Raw genomic sequence first — 22,174 nt, 5'->3', positions numbered from 1 at the left:
GTCAGCGACACGACGGCGCGGTAAGCGGGGGCCCGACGGACGCGGCCTCTGCTAAGGGGGAAGCGGCAGCGGCGGCTCCTGGGACGGGGCCGGCAGAAAGCTGTCAAGGGCTGGCCGAAACCTGGCGGCGGAGGAGACGGAGCTGGAGGAGAAGAGAGAGGCGGAGATGGCAGCAGCGGCAGCGCTGCTCGGGACCTCCCCTGCCGTCGGGAGCCGCTGCTCCGCCCCGTTCGCCCGCCCGGCCCGCGACTGCCGGGAGCGGCTCCATGCGCTTGGGCCGCCAGTGCGCAGCCGCGGCAGAGCTCAGCCGGGGAGGAGGAAGCGGCGCGGTGCGAGGGGAAGGAGGCCGAGGCCGGCGGAGGTGGCGGTGGCTCATGGCTACGCGAACGGGAGGACGGATGAGGCGCGGGTGTGCGGGTCGCTAGCGCTTCCCGAGGCGGCAGCTCCGGTGGGCGAGGGGACGAGGCGCAGCCGGCACCTCTTGCGGCGGCAGCTCCGGCTCTGGGTCGGGGCCGCGGCGGTGGCAGGTCCTGCTCCTCGTCGCCTCCCTGTGGGCTGGTGTTATGGCCCCTTGGGGGAGCGCAGAAGGCTCCCCGGCTTGGAGGTCAGCGCAGCTCCTACTTCTCGTCGTCTCTTGCTGCGGTAGGTACCGTGGGGGGTGACGCCACTCGTCCGCCTCCGTCTCCCGGGCCAGAAGGCGGCCGCCCGCCGCGGGGGAGGGTGAACAAAGCGGCCTTTCTCCCGGCCGGGCTCCGGCGGCGCGGCTGTCCCGGCCAGCCGTGAGGTCCCTTAGCTCGCCCGGCGCGTCCCGGGACTGCAGCTTTTCCCGCGGCTACCCTGACAATGTCCCCATCGTCCCCCATGCATGGCGGCCGCTCCGAACTCGGCGGTTCCACGTCTCGCTCCTGTTTTTTTTTTGTTTAGTATCTGTGGGGGGTGGGCGGACATCTCAGGGAAGTCATTAAAATTGGGGCTGGGATTTGGCCCAGCAGCCCTCGGCTTTCTTTCTCGCAGATGTACGTTGCCGGGAACTCCGGACTTGGCGTGGAGCCGCGCAAACAAACCAGCCCCAAATCTTCTGAGTCACGAATAATCGCAGGCTGTGTATAATGGGGATGCCTGGGAGATGTTCCACGTCCGGCCTGGTGTCTGGGAGCAGGGCGCGCCCCTCGGGGGGCACCGGGCTGGCGCTGTGTGATGAGTTTGTGACACATCAGCACAGGCCTTGGATCTCTTCCAGGGACCTTTGCTTCTGCTGAGGCTGCTCTCTGTTCAGACCCGTATGGCATTTCTTTTATGATTATAAACCCACCTTTGCACTGACCCGCTAACAAAAAATGTTTGTGCAGATGTGTTAGGGAATGTGCTTGCGTTGGTTTTACACTACATAAGTATATAGACCGAAAGTCTACGTAAATATATAGACACGATAGACAGAAACACAGACAACGAGAGTCCTTGCATGTTTTCTCAGCGTTGTGTTTTATGAACCTATGAGTATATATTGTGTCTGTGAGCCCCCAGGGCCAGAAGCAGTGTTCGGCACAGAGCTGGGCATATGCCTTGCTCTGAGGAGGACAGCAACAGGGCCCTGGTTTAGCAGTTTCTGAAGTAGTTGTCTTAAAACACATTATTGAACATACGAAATTGGAATCTCTTCTACTGTTTGGAAAACAAACTTGAGTCTGGAACATCAAGGTATTTCTGCTTTGTCCGTGCAAAGGGCTTTGTCCAGCACATGCCTGTGCTGCAAAGATCAGTGCAAACTCAAAACTAAATGTACCATGTAAATTTGTAAGAATGTTTCCTGTCTCATATTTGCATGAGAAGAAGTAAGGTAAGCTTCTTCAGAGCTACAGTTGCACCAGTATCTGTAACTGAATAGCTATGCTGGCGTAGTTTAATTTTTGAGGGGACCTACTTGCATGAACAGTGAGGTACTAACCAATCTTTTAAATGCACACAAAGTCAAGGAAAAGAGTTTAAATATCTAGAAAGACTGTTAAAAGTTTGGGTATGTTAAAAGCTAAGCTGGAAACACAACTGGAAAAGAGTTGGCTAGTGCAAGAAGTGGTGGAGAAAATCTCAGGTCTGGATAGATGAAGTTATCCTCATGTTTGCATACTTAATGTACTTGAGAAATTTTATTTCTATGCAAAGGTTTTTAACAAACTCCATGTATTTGTTTTATCATACTCATCACATAATTGAAGTAAAAAGACAAAATTATAGTTGTGATATACCTCATCAGCCTCATTGGTAGTTGAATTCAGATCCATGATGCTATAACTTAAATAGTACTGTCAGCATTTACAGTATCAAAATTAAAACCACAGCACAATCTTTAGTTAGAGAATAAAACAATCAAGTAAAAATCTTGCTGAATAACATTTTTTGTAGACTTTTAATCAAGGCTGTCCGAGTCAAACCAAGAATGAAGGTTCTATGAGTTTCTTTTGCCTTGCTGAGAAACATATCATCATCCGTTATCACCACTGCTGGGAAGCAGAAGCTGCTTCTGTTTCCAGTGTGCTGCCTCATCCTCATGAGGGATTACTTTCTCCTAACACTTTTTGTTGCAAATGTCTGAAGTCCTGACCAGTTGCACTGCTTGCAGGAAGGGAACTTTCTCCTGCCCAGGCTAGAGCATCCAAAATGAAAGCAAGCATTGGCTGTGTAGGGTAGCCCTGTCTCTAGCTGTTATTTGGTTGGTTTGTTTCTTTTGGGAGAAGGAAGTGGGAACTATGTTATACTAAAGCATTTTATCTCCCTGTACAACTGCTTTTAGCTCTTCTAATATAAACTAATTTAATATGGGCATGAATTTGATCAAGGCAGCACTGACAGCAGAGCTCTGGTCTGTGATGTTGATCCTGAGCAGAGCCTTGTATATATCATGATATTGTGTGTTAAGGCTTTGAATACAGTGGGCAGTAGTCAAGGTAAATGCATACTTGGAAAAGCAGTGGTTGCTTTCCATTATGGAAAGCATCACTGGTTGCTTTCCATTATGCAGTTGCACAGCTAAAATGTCTAGAATTTTCCACTAATTAAAATAGTAAATTCACCAAGGCTGATATGTGGGCATTGAGCTCTCAAGAGAATGTTTCTCTGTTTCCTTGTACTTAGTGAATTCTTCAAACCTTCCTTCTGATGATGACTATAATTATAAAAATTTGAGAAGGAGGAATACTGATGAGTGAAATATTGGAATAGCACTGACTAAGAGAATTATAGCTCAGTAGCGTGTTGGGCAATGGGCTTTTAATATGTCTGGCCTTACTTTTTGACTTGGGAGTTTCATATCCAAGAAATAATTGATTGTATGTGTCTATATAATCCTGGCATGGCTTTTACTGGGACAAATATTAAGACATTTCTGTATATCTCAAAGGTCCCAACGGTTCTCTGATTTCAGAACAACCATGTGGTGCAAAGGTGGCTTTTTTTGAGGGGGTGGGGGTGGAAATGCCTTTTGAGAAATTGGTCCTGTTCTTCAGAGCAATGTTTTTCAAGCCAAAGGTTGATGATTGATCAACTGGAAATCAATCTTAGAATTATTGAGTCATTCAGGTTGGAAATGACCTTCAAGGTCATAAAGTTCAACCGTTGACCTAACATTGCCACTTTGACCACTATCCCAGGTCCCTAAACACCACATCTACAGGTCTTTTAAATATCTCCATGGATGGTGATTTTAATTATTTTCTTGTTAAAACGTGAGCTTAGATTAGAGAACTGAGTTCCTAATGTTACATTCTGTTTGATTTTGATTTCACCCTTGGCACGATGGTGGTTCATATCTTACTGGTACTGTGATAGAGCATTATCAAGAGCAGTTGGAGAGTGATTGGTTTTGCAGAGCAGAGGTTGAGTTATGAAAAGTGTCTGAGGTGTCACAGTGCAAAGCTAGGACTTGCTTGCCTTTGGAATGGAATCCAAAAGCATGGGTATTTGGCTTCTTCAGATTTCTGGAATGTCTTATTTTTGTTAGTCTTAACTATACCTGTCACCCTGATATATTAATTTGGATTTCCATCCCACTTGAATGGAGGAATACATAAAACTTTTTAATGTTCTGTACAGTTGGTAGTAGTCAATACAGTAGCACAGTAAGTAAAATTCTTGCTTTACCAGGTGTAGGACAGCAAGACTGAAACAGTTCAGAGACAGAAATGGGGGCAGATAAGAGATCAGTCTTGATCTCCAGGATGGTAAGTGAGTACTGACTGGCTTTAGTGAGTACTTGAAGCACTAATGACTGAGAAACATTAGTGGAGGTCAGAAAATTATTATTCCACAAAATTGTAGATGAAACAATGTTTTGTGTAACTACTGAGATTACAATGCTATTGATGTTATTCTGTCCCATTAAAGAAAGACATATTACACTTACCTAAACTTTAAAACACTTAGCTTTGGGTTAGAACCATCCCAGGTTTCTGTGGTACAAATTTTGTTTGAAATTACGAGACTATATATGTGTGTATGTATATAAATCCTTGTTCATTTCGTTTGAAGTTAAGGCAAATAAAATTGTTATGGAAGTTCACTGATCAGGACCTGAATTTTACTTACGTGTCACTTTGCTAATGATGGTATGAGGAATAATAAGTAATTCTTCAGGATCATTCACCTTGTTTGAAAGAATAGCCTGAATCATGTAAGCAAATAAAGTCTGTCAGCCAGTTTATTTGATTTTCTAAAGAAGTTGAACTATAAAGCCAGAACAGATTGTCCTAAAGGAATGGCTCGGCTTAATAAATTGTTGTACTTTAAACTCTTGAATGTCACTCTTCAGTGATACTTTTGTGGTATACTGAATAGGTACATTTTCCTAAGCCAGAAATCGTTTTATTGTCAAAACTGCTGCATTTAATTTATTAGAAGGGTTTGTAGTTCTTGAAGTGAAAATGCCCTAATTTTAATGCCGTAGGAATTTATATTGTCTAACAAGTTGATCATATGTAAAGTTGTGCAAGTCCATGCACACTCACCTGTCTGTTCAGAGCCACAGTTAGTCAAAGTGAAGACACATGGACAACATTTAAAGCAGTGTTCATTTGAGGGGAGAAATAAAAAACCCCACATCCTCAACAACCTCATAGCAAAAAGAGGTAGTTGACGTGATTGTTATTATGCACTAAATGAGAAAGTCATCTGCCAGAGGAAGAGCAGAAAGGTACTTGTAGCCAGAATCAGGACAGAAGCCATCTGACTTCATTCCTGTCATCAGAGCAAAGAATATAATTAGCATGGCTTTTTTGGCTGTTTCTGTCATTGCTAGGAGAGAAAGAGCTCTGCTGGGTTAGTGTTGGAAGGGCCCTGCAGGTTTGTTTGACTCCTTTGCCTTAGTCACTCCTACTTTAGTATCAAATAGATTTAAACTGCATGGGCATTATTTCAGCTAAGCGCTAAATATGTTGATTTGTGTTTGTCCTGACTAAAACTTGCACTTATGATCAGTCTTGTGGTTCATTAACAGATCTGAAATTTTTAAACTCAGTGTCTTTGATATGTTAAGGACATTCCTCCACAAATCATTTACCTTTTGCCATAAGCCTCAGTTTCCCAAGCTGTAGACAAGATTTTCATACTTGTTAAGTAAAATCCAGTAATTTGCTTACAATTTTTTTTTTAAATTCGTGAGTACTGTTTGAATTGTGTAAACAGTGTGGTTTTGCTTTCCTAGATGTCTCTGCATTTTCTAGTTTCAGTGTTCCATTTATATTGTCTCAGATAGTTAATGATTATGTTAAATATTGGAACAGCTGAGCTATCTAGCTGGGCATTAATTGAGTGTGGTTTGTCAACAACCTGGAATTTTTTTGGTTTGTATGCAGTTCAGGATTGCTAGCTGTAACATTTTGTGGTACCCATTACTACAGAGGTGTCAGTCAGGAAGATTCAGCCTACTTAGTTTACATGGTTGTAGGAAAACACTGGGTTTGATGCCATGGAAGTTGATTGTAGATACAAGTTCCTGTGTTTGTCTCCTCAGTAGAAATAGTGGTTTATAGCAGGCTATATGAAACCGTACTCTAAAGAATTGTGCCGTTCTGATTACTTTTTTGTTTCTACACTTGATTTTTTGCTGCAGTTGTTATTTTACTAATGTTTTATTGCATAAAGGTTTACAGTTGCATTGAAATATGTAGTATTGATTTTTGTATGTATGTTTTAAACTACTGAATTTGGCATAATTGACAGATCAGTGCAAATTCTGTCAAAAGCACTATTGTAAATCATGGTTCAGACCTGTTTCTCTGAACAGATGCTTTAAATTTGGATATACTATAACTTTTGCTACATTGTTAATGTGCTGATTTTTTTTTGTGTGTTTGTGTTTTTTTGTTTGTTTTTAGCAAGGTAGGCATATTTAGTAACTATCTGCTAGATTTCTTGTATTCTGTTTGACAGAATGAATTTTAGGTTATGAGGGAATTCCTGTTTATTTTTTAATATGTTTTACGAGGAACACTTTTAGAATGTTCCCGCCCCGACTTACTTGTTACTGGATCAAAAGTAAGTTAGCAAGCAAGAATTAAGAACCCCCTCCCCCCAATTAAGAAAGCTTAAGTAGAGCATGTTTTAAAGGGAAAGGGAGGAAGTATATGAAAACAGTTGGTTTAGTAGCTCAGATTGTCTTAAGATGGTCTGTCTTTTCATTTAAGCTCTTGTGACTTGCCAGTACTTTCCCAGATACCTTTAGTTGGTAGCAGAATTCTTTGATGTGCAAGAAAGCTGAACTTGCTTGCTCTTAGGGAACTATAAACTTTCCACAAAGCAGTGAAAGTGAACTAGTCGTGTTTCTCTGTAAGTGGAAAGTACACTTGAGCTATGTATTAGAATGTGAACTGCATGTTTTCGCCTGTCTGATTCTGTGTCTGTAACTCATTACTACCTTTCTCTTAATGTCTAATAAGTTTCCTTTGCTAAGTGGAAGCCCCCAGGACTGACTGAGTAACTGATTGCAGCCAGAAAACAGTAGTGATCCTCTAACAAGCAGTGTAAGCACACTGGCATGTGGTGGAAATCTATAATGAAGTTGCATGTTTTTAAAAGTTAGGAAGAAGTGACTCTTCTAGAGGTTTCTGTAACTTGGTTTCATTATTCCAGCTTTGTGTAAACCTGTTGAGCGACATAGATAGGTCTCTGAGAGTGCAGGTTGTGAGAATAGCTCCTAGTCATTTAAGGAACTGCTCCTTTAGAAAGAACTTTTGAGTAACTGAAGGTAAGCAGTTTAGAACAGAAAATGGGAGTTTCGTTCATGCATCTTGTAGAGGGAAGGTATGCACTTACGTTCATGTCCTCTGGCTTCTGGAATTTAGCTGTATATGAATTTTTGTAAGACTTTAGTATCTTTTTTCCTACACTTTACAAAGTATATTAGAATCCAGTAAATTAGTATACCCTGGTAGGGTGTTTTCCTTCTATGAAATTGTATTTTGAGTAACAGACATTAAAGCTTCAATTATGGATATTGTAGTAACTGGGGCTGAGGCAGATTAAGACACAGGTCACTTGCAGTAGAAAAATCCACATATACATGTTTCTCTTATCACATAAAGTAGAGGCTTTAACCCACCCCTCCTGTTCTATACGTCATACTCCACAGAGTCACTTCAAACTTAGAATTATTCTAGAGTCCTGATTAATGTTCTATTTTATTCATAATACTGTTGCATTTACTCCAGCCTGCTGTTCAGCCTGGGGAGGGAACACAGGTCAGCAGCACAGCTGAAGAGCAGCAGCATGAAGGAATTCCAGCTACTCCAGCCAGTAAGTTGGCTTCATCAGGAGCCCAACTCAAATGCCTGTATGCAAACATGCATAGCATGGGGAATAAATGAAGAGTTAGAGGCATGTGCATGCCTACAGGGCTGTGATATTATTGTCATCACATAGACCTGGTGAGATAGCTCCTATGACTTCAGTGTTGGAATGGAAGGATAGAGGTTTTTTAGGAATGTCAGGCAGGGGAGACGAGGAGGGGCTATGACCTTCTGTGTCAGTGACCAGCTGGAGTGCATGGAGCTTTATTTGGGTATGGATGAGGAACTGACTGAAATCTTACAGGTCAGGATTAAAGGGAGGACAGGGAACGTAATGCTGGGGGTCTGCTACAGGCCGTCAGATCAGGAAGACTGAGTGGATGAGGGCTTCTGTAGACAGATGGGAGCAGCGTCATGTTCACAAGCCCTGGACTTCAACCACCCTATTATGTGTTGGAGGGACAGCACAGCAAGGTCTGAGCAATCCAAGAGGTTCCCACAATGCATTGATAGTAATTTCTTCCTCCCAAGTGATGGAGGAGTCAACAAGGAAAGGTGTTCTGCTGGGTTGTTCTTGCCAGCAAGAAAGGTCTGGTGTGAAATATCAAGCTCCAGAGCAGCCTTGGCAGCATGTGGCTGTGAAAGAGTTTGAGAATCTTAGGGCTGCAAGAAGGGTACACAGCAAGCTTGCAACCCTGGACTTCAGGAGAGCAGACTTTGTTTTCTTCAGGGATCTGTTTGGTAGAGTATCATGCAATAAAGTCCTGGAGGGCAAGAGGGGCCAAGAAAGCTGACAGAGCTGAGCTTGTTCAGCCTGGAGATGAGAGGGCTCCAGGGATAATTTACAGCAGCCTTCCAGAAACTAAAGGGGCGTATAAGAAAGTTGGGGAGATTTTTACAAGGGCATATAGGGATAAGACAAAGGGTAATGGCTTTAAACTGAAAGAATGTAGATATAGATAAGATATAGAGAAGTTCATTACTATGAGGCCAGTGGGGCACAGGAATGGGTTGTCCTAAAAAGTTGTGGATGCTCCATCCCTAGCAATGTTTAAGGCCAGGTTGGATGGGGCTTTGAGCAACCTGCTTTAGTGGAAGGTGTCCCTGCACTCACCCCCCACACTCAAAATGTGTGTCAAAACCATATGGAAATAATTTGTGACTGGTCTTAGGAGAGTACATAATTCCTTTTTTTCTGCAGCTGATAATAAAGGTATGGAGACAGAACATTTTTACTTTCAATAACGTAAACATCAGTTTAAATTTTCTGAAAGAAGTGCCTGTTGATGATGAGGGAAGATGAATGATAAAATCATCAATCATATTTCTTGGTGACAGTGTCATGCAGCTGGAATTACTGACCGGGATGTATTTGGGTAGTTTTGTACCTAAAGTACCTAAAGGTACTGAAAGGGCAGCCAGTTCCGTGGCAGAAGTTCAGCTAGTGTTTGTGGTTAGAGACACTTACGAAGGCTGGAGAGCTGGGATGGCAAGGGAGGGAAAGATTGGAATGTCTTGGGAGGGCATGTTCACTGCAAAAGGTGCCAGGACTGTTTTTCGTTGTGGAAGAGCAAGCCATGCCATATGGGAGGGCAGCTACTGTTTAAAAGGCTGTGCAAGTGCAAGGGAGGAAGGGAACCAGTACTCTTAAGGGTTGTTATGGTTGCTGAGTGAGCATCTAATCAATCTTAAATCTAGCTAAATCTAGTTTAATCTAACTTAAAGAGTTACTCTTTAAAAGTTACCAGGAAGCAATAGAAGGGGGATGAGTGCAGTGGGAGCTCAGAAATCACGAGGTCCCTCTCAGGCTTTCTAAGTATTCTTAGGCAGGGGGATGTTACAGAAACATTAGATTCTTGCATTTTACCTGTACTTTAAAAAATAAGTGGATGATCAAACAGCCATTTTTGAACATTTTGTAGCTCGGTGTATGGCTTTTGTCAGTGTTTTGAAACATTTTTTTTTGTTTTTTGTGATTCTGTTGTGTGTTCCTCTTTCTGGGTAATCCTGGCATTTGGCAATTGTGCACTCTCAAGCAGCTCTACTGCTGGATGTGCCTGAGGGCTGTATGCTTCTAGAGTCCAGTTACTGCTGACCTCCCTGTTGCTGCTGATCCAGCTAACGCTGTTTCCAGTGCCTGTTGCCTAGGTGTTGCCTAGCTTGTCTCATCCAGTCCCTGATTTTGGGTTATCTGTTGTCATCTGTGCACATTGTAACAGAGCTTCAGTGGTGTCACAGTTCTCATGTAAATAATAATCTAATGTACTAAAGCTAAGTAGTAATGTTACTAATCCCTAGTGAAGTCCACAATACTTTTTAGTTTTCTTCATCCATTGTGGAAATTTGGGGCAGTACTGCCTGTGCAGCCCTTTTTCCTTTACACAGGAGATGAATAAGGCTTGGAAGAAAGACTGTCTTCTTGCCTCAGTGAGGAGCACAGTCTGCTTTCCCCACAGCTTGCGTGTGGTGCCTTTGCAGTCCGTGATGGACTTCCTTGGAATAAGAGGTCCTGTGTTTTAAATATGCAGAGTAGGAGGAGCAGCAGTGTAGCAAGCTGTCCTGTGCAGTGACATCCCCCAGGGATGACTCCTTTGCAAGTCAGGTCTGCCCAGAATGAAAGGTAGGGTCATGGCTGGGGAGATGAGAAATGCACCCCCCCCCTGCATTCCTGAGAGAAAGTTCTAGCAGTGCTTAATAATAACTTTTTGGAATGAGTATTATGAAATACTGAATTGTACATCTGTCTTAAAATGTTAATTAAAAGCATGGAGGCCAGGAAGGTGTATATGGGAACTGAGTGAGTCTATATTTGAATCTCTTTCACCAGTTTTCTGGAACTGTCTGTAGTTCGTGGCTTTACAAAGGAAGTGGATGTGAACTCTGAATATAGCCAGTTGAAGCATGGGACATGAAGGAATTCAACATAAAATGCAGCAGCTTTCAGAAATGATTAATGACCAAAATAAAGCTGAATTTAAATTTTTAATCTGAGATCGGGCTTGCTGACCATACTGCACATTTGGGAGCCAGTAGAGTGCTCAAAGCACTTAATTTGAAATAAGTGTGCACGGTTTATCAGGTGTGTGTGTTATTCAAGTAAAATGATCACATCAAACAGTTTTTTTCAGGGGAGATGAGTTGCTCTGATGGGAAGAAGGTCTGAACTAGCTTTAAAATTGTGAGCTGTTGAACATGGTTCATAAATTATTTCTGTGAACTTAAGGATCATGCCATCATATTCTCACTAAGCAAATCTCTCATGCCTGTACTGAAATACTGTGTAGTTTGATAAATTTTTGAAGTGTCTGCAGATAATTTATGTAGACATGTAAACAGAGCCTGTGTTCTGCAGTTTATGGGATTTCGTTGTTTTGGGTCTACTTTTCTCCCTATTTCTCCCTAGATCTGGAATTTTGCTATTAAACAGGAAGGACATGTACTTAAATGAGTGATATACTTCATTATATAAGGCACATAAATAGAAATTTGAGTATGTAGGCATTATGTCTGACATTGATCTTGTCACCATACTATGTCACATTTTTTGCTATTTTAGAATTCATTGCCTCCCTTTAAAAAGGCTGTAGGAGCAAGCGCTGAATCTTGTTAGCAGGTTGGCTTTTAATAGAGTAGAATGTCTGCCTGTAGATGTAATTTTTTACCCTTTATTTTACAGCTCACTTAGTGCATTGAAGCCTAATTTAACCATTTTCCTCTTCAAGCTACATTCCTTAAAAAGGAAACCCACAGCTATTTGAGCCTTGGAACCTTTCTGTAGCAACACAGAGTAAAGCATTCCCTGTTCTAGCATGGTCATTATTATTTAAAAAAATATTATCAAGTACTATATTCTTCAGTTAAACCTATCAAGAGATAGGATTTGCATAGGGCAGGCTAAGAAGTTCTGTCATTAATCCACAACTTTGTTTCCTAAGCCAAGACTAACTTTCTCTGTGCTTAACTAGGGTTGTCTCCTGTTAGTCTTGCAGACTTGCCTTAGCCGTTCCTAAGTGAAGGTAATCATTGACTTCATCCATAATTCTGTGTCAGCAGAAGTTGACAAAATCAAGGTAATCTTAGGTTTTCCAATGCACATATGATTTAGAGTAAGTACTACTAAGTTTTGTGGATGCTATGTATGTGTATATATATATATATATATATATTTGGAAGGGGGAGTGTGGAATTTTAATCATGCCCAGCCTTGACTTTGCTGTGCCTTGTTGTGATTGGTTTAAATTTTACTGCTGGCATCAGTAAGATTAAAGTCAGACTGTAGGGATAGGACAAAGGGTAATGGGTTGAAACTTAATTTTACTTTTCAGCTTGGAGAAGAGAAGGCTGCATGGAGACCTCATAGCAGCCTTCTAGCATCTGAAGGGGGCCTATAGGGATGCTGGGGAGGGACTCTTCATTAGGGACTGTAGTGATAGGACAAGGGGTAATGGGTTAAACTTAAACAGGGGAAGTTTAGATTGGATATAAGGAAGAAGTTCTTTACTGTAAGGGTGGTGAGGCACTGGAATAGGTTGCCCAAGGAAGCTGTGAATGCTCCATCCCTGGCAGTATTCAAGTCCAGGTTGGACAGAGCCTTCGGTGACATGATTTAGTGTGAGGTGTCCCTGCAGTGGGGGCAGCAGGGTTGGAACTTGATGATCTTAAGGTCCTTTCCAACCCGAACTATTCTATGATACTATGAAAATGAATTGCTTTTTAAAATGTATAAAAATTATCTGCAGTTTGATAATTAGAAGCCATGAAATTAACTTTAGACCTTAGAAACTCTCAGTCGTGTATTTAATAGTTCAAAATTATCTTTATAAAAAGCTGCATTTGAAAGTTTTACTCTCCCAGAATTATTGTACAGCTTGTATCTCCTTTGTAGGAGGTCCACGTTAGAAACCTATACGGTCTGTTTTGCTTTGAGAGGACTAAAGCCAACAGGCATGCCATATGTACCATCGCTTTTAGCTGCAGCAAGCCTAGCAGTTACCTTCCGAGGACTGAGCTGGCTAAAATACTTCCAGTGAATACACATCTCTTGAGAAATCACATTATCTTGGTGCCCCAACACTGGTAATGACAGAATCCATGTAAAAATCGTTTTGTGATGTCAGTGCTATGTTTCTTAGTACTTCTGCAGATGATCCAGAAAGTAAAATCAAGTAAATAGTCAAGTGGGTAACAATCAGTGGTGAAGTATAAACATTATAAGAATTTGCAAGTATTCTGTCTTCACAGTATCTAATTTATCACAAATGAACCTTGCTCTTCAGTTTTGCAGTCTATAGCACCTTGAAAGTACTTAATTTTAGAAGGAAATGTATGTATGTACTATCAATAAAAGATGAGGAATGGAAAACTTTGATACCATGAAATACTCCAGATTTGTTTTATACTTCTTTCCCAGAACTATATCTCTTGTAATGATACCCCTCTTCCTTTTTTGAATAGCCAACACACAGTGAAACCAATGTCCTCAAACTGTGGCTTATTATTATTATTCATTAGGTAGAGTTGCCAGTAAGGAATTGTAAGGGATGTAATTTGCTTTCATCAATGCACAAGTGTAATAATGCTTTTTATGCAAATTGAAAAGAAGCTGCATCCAAGAGAATACAACTGCCTGGCAAGTTTGGTAAATGGTATTAACATAAAAACTAGTATCTTTTTCACATAGCTATTTTGCAAAGCATTCTTCACCCCTTTCTTCAGAAAGTCATTTTGTTTCATTTCATACACAGGTTGAATCTAAATGTCCAAACAAATAGCTGCTGTTTGAGTTTTATTCCCCAGGTGGCTATTACTTTGTATGTAGCATCTCTTTGTAAAAGAATACTTGCACATCAAGCAGTGACTTGCTGGTCCTGAGCTTGCTTCTTAAAAATAGGCTTATACCAAAAGAATACTATAAAGCTAACTCACACCTAAGCTTAGTGCACTTTACTGCTGTGGTGTATTTGAAAAAAATCTTCAACTAATTTTTTTCTTTCTAAATAGTCATTGTGTAGTTGCCTGAAAAAAGCTGTTTATCATCTCAGGTGGAAGTATTAAGATAGACTAATAACCTCTCACACTGACAGTGTTCCTGTCAAGTATTGTTGTTTGCAGGGGAGAAACTGAAGCATAGAAAATAAATAGCTTCCCTATGGTTGTGCATGAATAGTTACTTCACATTTCTGGTCCTATGTTGGTTTTGTGTGAGTGTGAAGTGGTGGGTATTGGTTTGTCTTAAGGCAGAGTCGGTGTGGGAAAAGGTAGGTTTATTAGAGGGATGAGGCAACAAGAATGTGATTTAGTGATCTGAACTGCTTTTCAGGGAAGCTGCGGTTCTTTGCGTAGGCAGACTAGTCTGTCCCTCAGAGGAAAGATGAAAAGATGAAGAGTGGTCCTAGAGTATTTAAATGCATACCCTTTTGGGAATGACTGAGTTTTCATTATGGAACTGGAAATATGCTACTTTGAGAGTACTGTGTCTGTTCTACTTCACTTAAAACTTCAACTCCTACCCTTGTCTGTTTGTACAAATATGGCTACCAACTAGTTTCTCTCATCCACAAATGCCAGTCTTCTGCTCATAAGAAACACAGTCCATTGTATATTTCAGCTATTGTTTCTTAAGTGAATGGGTGCTAATGATTTTATAGGTTTAGTGATGATCATTTGACACTTAGCTCCTTAAAGCTGTCTTTTACTTGAAGCAGACAGGTAAAACATTTTTTCATCATGGATTATTGTATTCTGTGTTGAAGCCCTTACATTTAGGAACAAGACATTTTGCAGTGAAACCTTTATGTTGGAACACAAGTAGAAATGCATTTTTATTTCTACATTTCTTATTAACTGGATTTTTGGGACTGTTACTCGTCTGCCAAATATGGTAGAAACAGTACAAAGTACTTGGAAGTTGTGGGGAATGTACAGATGTGTACAACTACTGTTATGCTGTGTGATCCGTGGGAAACTAGGCTCAAGTTAATACTCAGATTGCCGGATAACAGTGAATATGTGCAAACTAAACAACTGAAGCATCTTTTGGAGTGTCGGATTGTGAACTGGATGGACAAAGGGGTGAGCAATAATGATGTAACTTGACCTTCAGTCATCTGGTGTTTACTTGAATGATTCTTGGCAGGGATGCCTCTCAGAGGAAGAGTTGAAACATGTCTTGTGATTTGGAGAAAACTCCAGGAACAAACTTGCCAACAGTTTTCAAGCTGACAAGCAGGTATTCTTTATTGCAGCACTGGGAGACATGGGGGATAGCTCCTTCTAACGTGTGTCCCCAGATTGCTACACAAGCCATCCTTATATAGTCCCTGGGCATTCATACATATTCATGAGGCTACATATGGATTACACAGTTTTCCAGAGAGTTCCCCGCATGTGTACAGAATTGTGGTGGTGGTCTCTGAGGGTCGTTTACTTCTCCCAACAATCTTCATCACTTCTGGCAGCCTTTGAAGCATGCGTGGTAGATGCTTATACCAGCTTAGTTGGTTCATTAGCACCAGAGACATAATAATCCTCCTCCTACTTATCAGTTAGTTTACCTGTAGCCCATCCTGGACTCCTGTCATTCCCAGATACTCCTTATCCCTGTGTCCTGTTCTTCTTAGACTGTTTTTCTTAAAACTATGTCAACTATAACGATTTATCTTGTACAGGAATTCTCAGTATGTTCTCTAGCTGTAGTCTACTTTTTTTTCTATGTACCATGCACCTCAGTCATTTTCCATTGCTACTGTTACAAAGCCATCAAACTTAACACTACTTAAAACTGATTCTAAAGGTTTATATATTTCATTTTGTAATTTTGCGCTCCCCCTTGTCTCACTTGGTATGGTGTCCCTTATATTTAATCAGATTTTTCTAGGAAGCTGGAGTGCAGAAAGAAGTAAGTTGTTGGAGGTGTTCTCAAGAAGAAAGTTAACAACTCGTGTAAATGTGTAGCGAGAATGTTTTTTGGTCAAGGAATATATGAGATGAAGAGCTGGAAGAGCTTGTGTCAAGACAGAAGTGGAGATAAGGTGTACTGGGTGTAGGGATAGAATACTGGAAGGTAATTATGAATGCTGGGGTAAATGGTGATAAGATTTTGGAAATACCTGTTAGATCACATTCTCTTCTCTGATGTGTTCATTCCTCTTATTATATTTAAGCCTTTCTTCCTATTTGTGCATTCATCATAGGAACTCTGTCATACAGAGAGCACACGTGTGTTTGTACACATTCACTTGTGGCTACCTGCTTTTCCCTTCCTGAGGGAGCTGGTGGTTTGGTAAGGTTTTTCAGCATACTTCAGTGTGAGGCTCTCCATGTCTTTCTGGTGAACATCCTAAGACCTGGAGGGGCTGGGAGCATGTGCACTTGTGAATTCCCTTTCCTAGTTCTGCTGGTGGGATTGGTATGTGGGTAAGCCTGAGAACAGGGGTATTGCAAATCAGCAGCCTCGCAATGGCTGTGTTGAAACTGCGAGCAGTGATACAGTACCAGGCATGACCATGTTTTGGTGAAAGGAGGCAGCATAATTCTTTGTCAGTCACCTCTGTAGGGCTTTTTCATTAAGATGGCAATACTAGGTGAAAGTGAACAGGCCAATTCACACATCTGTAAATTTCAACTATCTAACTTCTTAAAATTTGTTTGCTCTTTTGAATTACTCTGAACCGTGATGTTTTAGCTGTAAATTCATAACACAATGAAACATCAAATTTGGGGTTATTTGACCCTGAGATAACCGAATAAAGCATGTATTATGAATTTTTACAGACGTTACCAGTTTCTTGCAATGTAAAACGTGATGATTCTTCTGTACTGGGGTGCATGCATGTGGTTCACAGGGTCTGGACAGGAATGTTTCCCGCTCAACACTTTTCAGGCCACACTTGGAATACTGTGTTCAGTTTTAGTCTCCACTCTACAAAAAAGATGTGGACAGGCTGGAGAGGATCCAGAGAAGGGCCACAGAGATGATTAGAGGACTGAGAACCCTGCTGTATGGGAAAAGTTGAGAGAGCTGGGTTTGTTCAGCCTAGAGAAAAGAAGGCTCAGGGGAGGCCTTATCACAGTGTTCCAGTATTTCAAAGGTGGCTACAAAGAAGACAGAGACTCGCTTTTTGTGAGGAGTCACATGGAAAAGATGAGGAGTAATAGGGACAAGTTACTCTTGGTGAAATTCTGACTACACAAGAGGAAATTTTTTCTCACTGAGAACAATTGACCATTGGAATAATTTCCCCAGGGAAATGGTGGATTCTCCAACACCAGATGCTTTTTAAGATTTGGCTGGACATGGTATTGAGACATCTACTCTAGGTCATGCTTTGCCTAGAAAGGTTGGAGCAGATGATCCTTGAGGTCCCTTCCAACCTGGTATTCTATGATCTATGCCTGTTTGAGAAGGAAAGCAGGATATAGTTCAAATTCCATATTACGAAAAGAGTGAGATAAATCTGAGGGATGCAGGACTTTTGTGGCATGCTTAGAGCTACGTGTGATGTAATAAAACCTGGGACTTTGACCCATACACTGTGAGCCTTTTTCTTACTGACTTTATTGAGAGTAGGTGGAAAAATTGCAATAATAAAAAAAGAAAAAAAGAAAGTGCATTTAGGGTCATACAGGCAGCCTTTATTGTATATTATGGCATCTACCAGTCATTGTCATCTTCTAAGTTTTGTAACAAATACTTACCTTGCAAAAAGCCAAAATCAGAATCCATATAGTAAATTAGCTGTATGTTTACTTTAATACATTTAAAGTTTTCCCGTGGTAATTTGTGTGTCAGGAATGTAGTTTGACAGCATGGAAGTGATATGCTGAAGCATTTTGAAACAAACTTTGCTCTCTTTGACTCATGTTACGTACACTGTGACTGTCCTTGAAAGCATGCTGTACTCTGCTAAACTGCCTAAACTGGCTGTCAAGTCAAATGCTTATTCAACTCTACAGAAAGGATTTCTTCGCTCCATTTTGCAATTGTAGATCATAATACTATCCAACACCCCTGTTTCTAGTTCCTGATAGTAGAAGATTGTGTTTATCTTTTCTAACAGGAGACTGCAGTACAGTGCAATATGAAAAGAAGTATTCTGGCTGTCAGATGTGCACTACTTTTCATCACATATAAAGATGGCAGTGTTAACTGTCTTTATATGGCACGTACTGTTTCACAGCTGTTTTCTCATAAGCTCTCCTGCCTCTATAGCTACTTCTTGCACACTTCATATAATTCAGACTTTCCCAAATGCTTCCCAAAGTTTCCACATTTGGAAAGGGATGAGCCTTCACTTTTTGTGTTCAGACTTTTGAACTTCGCTCTGAGTGATTGGGGTGAGGCACAGTGATGAGCTGTTAGCACAGGGTAGCTGCAAGTCAAAGTTCTGTTTCACTAGAGTTTACTATCCTATTAATCTTCAGTGGTTCTTTAGTTCTTACAGTTTTACCACTTACTAACATATGTCAAGTTGAGTCATTCTTTCCTTTGTTCTTCCTACCACCTTGGTAGATCTGTTCATGGGAAGCATAAATTCATAATGTTTACTTTCTTCAAACCCTCTTGACTCTTCTGTGGTTCCTGTAAAGCATAGCCATTTGATTATGTTTTGTCACCTGGTGGGCTGGGATTTCCAGTTGTTTTACATATTTTGCTTTCTTATTGTCCTTCCCTTTACCTGATAAAAATGTAACATATACAGTTTCCACAAAGCAGTAAGGTCTGTGAAGCAAGAGCTGTTTTTCTTGTTTGTACAGTTCCTGATATAATAAAGCTATAATCATGATAAAAGCTTATTTGTGGTGTTATGAAAAAATGCAGCAGTATGCTACTGTGTTCTACGGATAGCACAAGCCAAATAAAGAAAACTAAAATTTTTTTTAATGTATTTTTCAGACACTGTGTGGAGTTTGAAATAAAAGGTGTTAAACTTTTCCAGGTGTACTCGTGCTAATGTGTGAGACACAGCACCAGTAGCATTCTTGCAGGACAGGAATCAAAGGATTAATAGCAAATAATGTGGAAGGGAGAGAGAGAGGAAAAAAAAGAAAATATCTGCCTTCCAAAGAGAGGGAAAGAAGTACCAGTTTGGGTCTTAGAGATTTACAACTGTTTGTCTATTGCATTTAAATTCTACAGATACATACAGAGTACTTCTAGACTTTTTAAAATATCCATGGAGCTTCCTGAAGTTTCCTATTTTAAAATTATCATCTTGAATCAATGCAGTAGCTGTAGCAGAGTGTTCATGAAGTGCACACAGGTCTTTGCATAAAACACTGGAGAGAAAATAAGTTTCAGTAGGTTATAAATTTTACTGGGTATTTCCCTTATCATTCACTTGCTTTGATGAAGCTGATTTGTTTGAAGAAAAGAATGTAAAAGTAGGAAGACTGCCACACAGAGAATTTACATGGGTGCTGAGTGTACCCGTGCAAATATGTGTGCACATGTTTGTACCAGAAGTATGCTTTGGCTATTTTAAAATCTGATTCTTAATTAAAGAAATTATTAATCTCAGTAAAATCAATTTCATTTTTTGCAGGCAGTCTGTCTTTTATTAATGTCTGTCTTTTTCGAATAGGAGCAATTCACAGTGCATTTTTAGGAATGCAGCTATATTACAATTGGCAAGTTAAAGCAAGTTCATCTCTTACTCTTCCTAAGTCCTGAGGATATTTAACAGACAGCATAGTTTAGGCAAGTCTAGAAAATTAGTGTAGCGAATTGATAGCCTTTGCTATCATATTGATTGAAATTGTGAAGCTGTTAAATAATTAGAGAAAGAGCTATGTGGATTGAACATCTTTTTAATAGTGAGAATGAAAGTGTCTACATGTTGTGATTCACTCAGTGACATCTCCAGTTCTGTCTGCTGTAACTAGAGCAGATCAAATTATTCATAATAAATAATGAAATTAATTTTGCACGTAGGTGTTTGCATGAGATTAACAAAAAGCATTGTTTTACAGATGTTGAGGGCACAGGCAAGGACGGCATTGGCTTAGGAGCTCTCCCCTCCTTTGGCTGGGCCTATTACTGTGTTGTTGCAGTCCATACGAATGCTGGTGTGCTGAGTTACTTCTATACTTTTAATTAGGCCAGTGAAGCATTAAGTGACAGTGACTGTGTCCTGTGTTACTGGAAGATAGCTGGGTGGACTGTATTACATTTGTGTAAATTCAGTTTCACTCTGAATAGGTGCTAAGATTCTAAAAACTGTGGTTGCCAGTCTTTGCATAAACAAGTCTGCACAAGTATTTGCAAGGTCTGTGGTTTCTATAAACTTTTTTTGTAAATTAAAGAAAACAAGCTTTCTTGGGAACTCTTCAGTGCTTCTTAATTCTATTAGAAACCAGAACACATTAAAGAATATAAAAGGTGGTAAAAAATCAAAGTTTTATTTCTAGTAATAAGTAGCAAGAAAGAAAGAAAACAGTTTTATCTTTCAAATGAGGATATTTTTCGTAGATGCAATAAACATGCTGTGCTTTTATGATTTGTATTTATGTGTGCAAAACGTGCATGTAAATATACTGCTGCTTCACCACCCTTTCCAGTAAACTGCTTGCATGCAGTTCAGTTGTCATTACAGTGAATGCAGCTGGGATGCTTTGCAGTTAACGCTAATTTATTGTTGTTACGTTTATGAAGGCAGAGTTGAAGCTCATCAGGTATGAACTCTTGACTCCAGTATTCCCTGGTTTGCTCAGGCCAATGTTCCAGAAAGAAGCTAGCAAATCTAGAGGTGATGTTTAGGTTTTTCAATCCCCTGCTTTTGCTCTGGTCAGATTATAACTTTCCTCTTCGATTTCTGCCTGAATTGTAACATCTTCACCCTTCTGTTGAATAGACTTGAAGTTTTTAATATCATTTTATGAATCCGACAAGCTTTCTGGATTTTGAAAATATTATTTTCTGGATGTATGTTAGTTGGTGATTTTTTTTTTTCTCCTTTTTTATATGTATGTGTGTGTTTGTTTTTTTTTCTTTTTTCTTTCTAACATGACTAGTTTTTTCTTTTTGTCTTCTGTTTTGACTTGTTGATCACATGAGGTGTAGGCTTCACAATAAAGAGGCAGCAGCTTAGCGGTGTTTTTCCTTCTTTTCAGAAATCCTCGTGATTCTCCTCCACACCCCAATATCAAGTACTCCTACACTATTTAAGTCTTTTCTGGAAAAATATCAGTTGTAAGTCTGAGTCATGCTGTCATCTGGAACTAGAAGCTTGGATGTTTTGAGGGTTCTTGGTAGGGATTCATGGGGTAGTAGCAAATAGTATTTTAATTTTTGCAAGTTTGTAATAGATTAATGATGGCTGCAATTATTAGGTTATGAATAATGGTTTCATTTGTTAGCACTTTTTTTCAAGATGGAATGGAATCGAGCCGTTTGAAAAAAGCATAACTAGAATATATGACCTGAAGCCCTGCTTTCACCATCTAACTTACAATAGAGGCATGAAATCTGGGTGACTGTAGATGGGGTGGTTTTGTTTGTTTGGTGGTGTGTTGTATTTTTTTTTTGTTGGTTGGCTGGTTGGATTTTTTTGGGGTGAGTATAATATAACAGCTGTATGTAGATTGTTGCATACTGCCTTTTGTTCTAGTAATTTTAAGGAATGAAGAAGGGAAATCAGCCTAAACCTACATGAAGCAAAACCAAAACCAGGATGTTTACTACAACAGCAATTTAAAGAAACTGTAGTAGGTAAAAGTACAAAACACATGAAGAGTATGAATCAAATCTGCAGTGCTCTTCCCCCTCCTGTATAAGCACCATACAGCCCACACATTGAAATTTTCCACTAGTCTGGCACTTCTCAAATGTGAAATACTTTCATTATCTGAAATGGAATTTTGGAAGAAAAGAATAGTTACTGCAGTTGCACATGTACAAAGGCGCTGAACAGTCCTTTGTTAAATGTACTATTTTAAACATAGCTGTTTAATATAGCTAGCAACTGTTTTTCTCTAAGTTCGTAAGTAATACAGCAGGGGAGTGTTTTGAAATAGGAGGCAAATTGTTTGGTTTGCATTCATGATAGGGTCTAGTAAGTTACGAATAGGCACCTAAGTCTTATGAAGGAGATAGTTGATTTAATTGTGGGTAGGTGGTATAGTCTCTGTTATTCTCCTTTCTCTCCCCCAGTTTACTTCCTTTAACTCTTACATTCTTACCTTCTTTCTTTAAGTTACTTGAGAGGTAGCTGTAATTTAGAAGACTGTATTTACTCTTTGAACAGTTTAATTGGTGTTAATAACCTGTTGTTTATTTTCTACCCTGTCCAATCCAAAATGCTGCACTAAAGTATCACCCAAGAATATGTACAGTTTGCAGGCAATGATCAAATAACTTCTGTTATACCTGGCTGTGCAGAAATATAGGGTTTGACATGAAT

The 22,174-nt window shown here is 40.2% G+C and overlaps 1 protein-coding gene across 2 annotated transcripts in view; it reads left to right on the top strand.

The window, feature by feature from the left end:
* Positions 1-334: 334 nt before the first annotated feature.
* LRP12 (LDL receptor related protein 12) overlaps positions 335-22,174 on the top strand; it is a 53,794-nt gene continuing 31,954 nt past the window's right edge. For both annotated transcript variants that reach the window (XM_061373363.1, XM_061373362.1), the window contains exon 1: positions 335-642. In XM_061373363.1, the coding sequence (XP_061229347.1) occupies positions 564-642 (79 nt within the window). In that variant the 5' untranslated portion in view covers positions 335-563. The remainder of the gene's footprint in view (positions 643-22,174) is intronic.

This window comes from Neopsephotus bourkii, unplaced genomic scaffold, assembly GCF_033783945.1.
Source record: "Neopsephotus bourkii isolate Nb327-2 ecotype Australia unplaced genomic scaffold, CSIRO-AGI_Nbou_v1 NB_1630, whole genome shotgun sequence".
Taxonomy (NCBI): domain Eukaryota; kingdom Metazoa; phylum Chordata; class Aves; order Psittaciformes; family Psittacidae; genus Neopsephotus; species Neopsephotus bourkii.
The sequence above is the reverse complement of the archived record's forward strand: the minus strand, read 5'-3'. Positions and strand labels throughout refer to the sequence as shown.